The sequence below is a fragment of the Aedes albopictus genome, chromosome 2 (assembly GCF_035046485.1).
Source record: "Aedes albopictus strain Foshan chromosome 2, AalbF5, whole genome shotgun sequence".
Lineage (NCBI taxonomy): Eukaryota > Metazoa > Arthropoda > Insecta > Diptera > Culicidae > Aedes > Aedes albopictus.
The window spans coordinates 217,421,208-217,424,596 of record NC_085137.1 but is presented as its reverse complement, the minus strand read 5'-3'; the positions used below and the strand labels follow the sequence as shown (position 1 = coordinate 217,424,596).

At 47.5% G+C, this 3,389-nt stretch overlaps 1 protein-coding gene across 1 annotated transcript; it reads left to right on the top strand.

Moving 5' to 3' along the window:
* The first annotated feature begins 264 nt into the window (after positions 1-264).
* Positions 265-1,791, top strand: LOC134286356 (uncharacterized). Its single transcript, XM_062847967.1, has one exon. The coding sequence runs from the start codon at positions 265-267 to the stop codon at positions 1,789-1,791; it is 1,527 nt and encodes a 508-aa protein (XP_062703951.1).
* The last annotated feature ends 1,598 nt before the right edge of the window (positions 1,792-3,389 follow it).

The window sequence follows — 3,389 nt, the reverse complement described above, 5'->3', positions numbered from 1 at the left end:
TCTAAGCGGTGTCGCCAAGAGTTTCTATCCGGAGAACAAATTCCAACCAAGCGGGAAGTGTTGCGAATTCTTATGTTGGTGTACGACCCTCTTGGACTCCTCGCGAATGTTCTGATGTATTTGAAAGCCCTAATACAAGAGATTTGGCTTTCCAGGATTGGCTGGGACGAGCCGATACACGATCAGCACCAAGAAAAGTGGAGAATCTGGCTCAGTGAACTGCATGAAGTGGACACAGTTTCTGTTCCGCGGTGCTACCGCACGATGACCTCTTCGTCAACAGTTAGCAACATAGTCCAGTTGCACGTCTTCGTCGATGCGAGCGAGAAAGGGTACGCAGCGGTCGCCTACTTTCGATTCGAGGAGGGAAATGCTGTCGAATGTGCTTTCGTAACGGCCAAAACACGCGTCGCCCCTCTGAACTATGTGTCGATCCCACGGCTGGAGCTTCAAGCAGCGGTGATTGGCGCCAGGCTAGCGAAGATGATAGGAGAAACTCATAGAAATCATATACGCGAGCGGTTCTTCTGGTCTGATTCTAAAGACGTGCTATGTTGGCTACGTTCGGATCACAGGAGATTCGACAGATTCGTTGGCGCTAGAGTGGGAGAAATTCTTGGAAACACCGAAGCATCTGAGTGGCTGTGGATACCTACAAAGCTGAACGTAGCTGATGAAGGTACGAAGTGGCAGAAGCTGCCTGACCTCTCTCCGTCGAGCCGATGGTTTATGGGGCCAGATTTCATGTGGCAGCAACAAAACACCTGGCCAGCGCAGCCGAAGTATCACGAAGGAGCTGTCGCCTCAGTCAATGCGCACGCAGTTTACGAAACCGTACTCAACTTTGCCAAATATTCCAACTGGCGGAAGCTTGTACGAACCACAGCGTATATTCTTCGGTTCGTAGGAAACTTGCGTACTAGAATCCAAAAGCGGCCATTAGTCACCGGTACTCTGAGGCAGCCGGAGCTGATTGAAGCGGAACGCTGCATCTACCGTCAAACTCAGCTGGATGCGTATGGCGAAGAAATTGCATTTCTACAAAGTAGCGAGAAGGAAAAAGAGGAGATGACTATACCAAAAAGTAGCTCGCTCTACAAGTTATCGCCTTTTCTAGACGTTCACGGAGTTCTCCGCACGCAAGGAAGGACTAGCGGTTGTCAGTATGTCGACGCTGAAGCTATCCATACCATTGTGTTGCCGAGGAAGCACCCGATTACGATATTGGTGGTGCAATTCACCCATGAGCGCTACCACCACCTCAATCACGAAACTATCGTTAACGAACTGCGCCAGAAGTATTGGATCCCACGGCTCCGTAGTGTTTGCAACAAGGTTCGTCGACAATGTCAGCACTGCAAGAACGCTAGGGCTCAACCCCAGCCACCCGTTATGGCCGATCTCCCTTCAGCTCGGCTAGCTGCATACTCTCGTCCATTTTCTTTTGCCGGGATCGATTATTTCGGACCAATTCAAGTCGTCGTGGGAAGGCGTACCGAGAAGAGATGGGGCGTGCTGATCACGTGCCTGGCGGTACCCGCTATCCACATAAAAATCGCACACTCACTCAATACTAGCTCCTGCATCATGGCCTTGCGGAACTTCATGGCCAGACGAGGGACCCCTTTGGAGTTGTTTAGCGACAGGGGAACGAATTTTGTGGGCTCTAACCGCGAACTGACCGAAGCTGTTCGACACTTGGACCAGGATCAGCTAATGCAAGAATTCGTTACACCGAATACCAAGTGGACGTTCCTGCCTCCAAGCAGTCCACATATGGGTGGATGCTAGGAAAGGCTGGTACAATCGGTGAAAACCGTTTTGGGTAAGATGCAGCTTCCGAGAACTCCAACCGATGAAGTTCTTCGTAACAGCTTGATGGAAGTTGAAGGCATAATAAACTCCCGCCCGCTCACCTACGTTCCCATTGAAGATGCCGAGAGCGAAGCACTAACGCCCAACCATTTCCTGTTGGGCTCCTCCTGGTGCCCTATACTGATACCCCCGCTACGCTTGTCAACAGCTGGAAAGCCTCCCAAATCAACGCCAATTTATTCTGGAAAAGGTGGCTACGAGAATATCTTCGGACCATTAGCCGTCAAACGAAGTGGCATTATCCAGTGAAACCCATCCAAATCGGTGTGGGTGAAAATCGAAGAATTACCCAAAATTTCACGTTTCAATTTCACTCCACTTGCGACTTCACATTTTTCTCGTTTTCATTAGACGACGGCAACCGCACCAAAGCAGCAGCTTGTCGAGCTGATCTTCATCACAGTTCAATTTTTACTTCCCCAGATGCACTTGTTGAAACAACCTTCAATTCACACCCCACAAAAGCTCTGTACACGCTCGTTGAAATTTACTCAAAAGTGAGTAGGATTCGACTCAGTTTTGTATTTCATCGAAAATGTCAAAAACTGAGTAGCATTATTTTTCCAAAGAGAGTAGATTTCTACTCACATTCAATAGTTTGGGGCTTTTCAGTAGCATAATTCAAATTCTACTTCGGTAACGGTCAGCAGTTGGTCATAAAAGTGAAAGAGCAGAAACTATATTTTAAAACATAATTTGAAATATTTAAGGTTGTTATAGGTACCGGACGGCGGACGACCGGTCAAAGTTGACGGACATGATGCGACTTATTCTTCCCGCTAAGCCATAATCTTGGCAACAACCAGGGTTCGTAATTTTCGTTTCAGCGATACGAAATATGGCTATTCTCACGGCGGCGGGAGAGCTTATTTTCACTATTTTGCTTGAGGAACACTTTTCCCCTCCAGCACTTCTTTCGAGAGTAGCGATTCATGATAACTGAAAATCGCTTCAACCTGCAGATAATTTCTTTTCGTTCTGTTAATTTTTCTCTCACCCAATTTCCACGAAAATCTTTTCAAAGCAGATTAACGAAAATTGTGCCCGCGACGGGATTCGAACCTGGAACATTACTAAAAACAACTGCGACACGCGCACTCTATCCACACCACCACGCCAACCACACAGAGGGTGTAGAAAATATAATGCATAAAACCAATCATCGTCGGCGTCATGTGAGTCAAGGAAAGACAACATAATCGGCCGACAAAGGGGCCGTCCATATACCACGTGGACAGAAAAATCGTGGTTTTTGACCCCCTCCCCCCTCCCCGTGGACAAGCGTGGACTTTACGTTGACCCCTACCCCCTCCCCCATTGTCCACGTGGACATAACAAAAGATTTTTCACTTTTTTGTTTTTTTTTTTGAAAATGATTTTTGCCTTTCTCGTACACTAAGTGTACTGGAAAGGCTATATGTTCACTCCAAAAATGACTTTTTGATAGAAGGCCCGGAGTGTCGACTCACATATACCAATCAACTCAGCTCGACGAATTGAGGTGATGTCTGTGT

What these genes read in the sequence shown, in the direction of transcription:
- LOC134286356 (XM_062847967.1), top strand. Translation starts at nt 265, where the DNA reads ATGACCTCTTCGTCAACAGTTAGCAACATAGTCCAGTTGCACGTCTTC.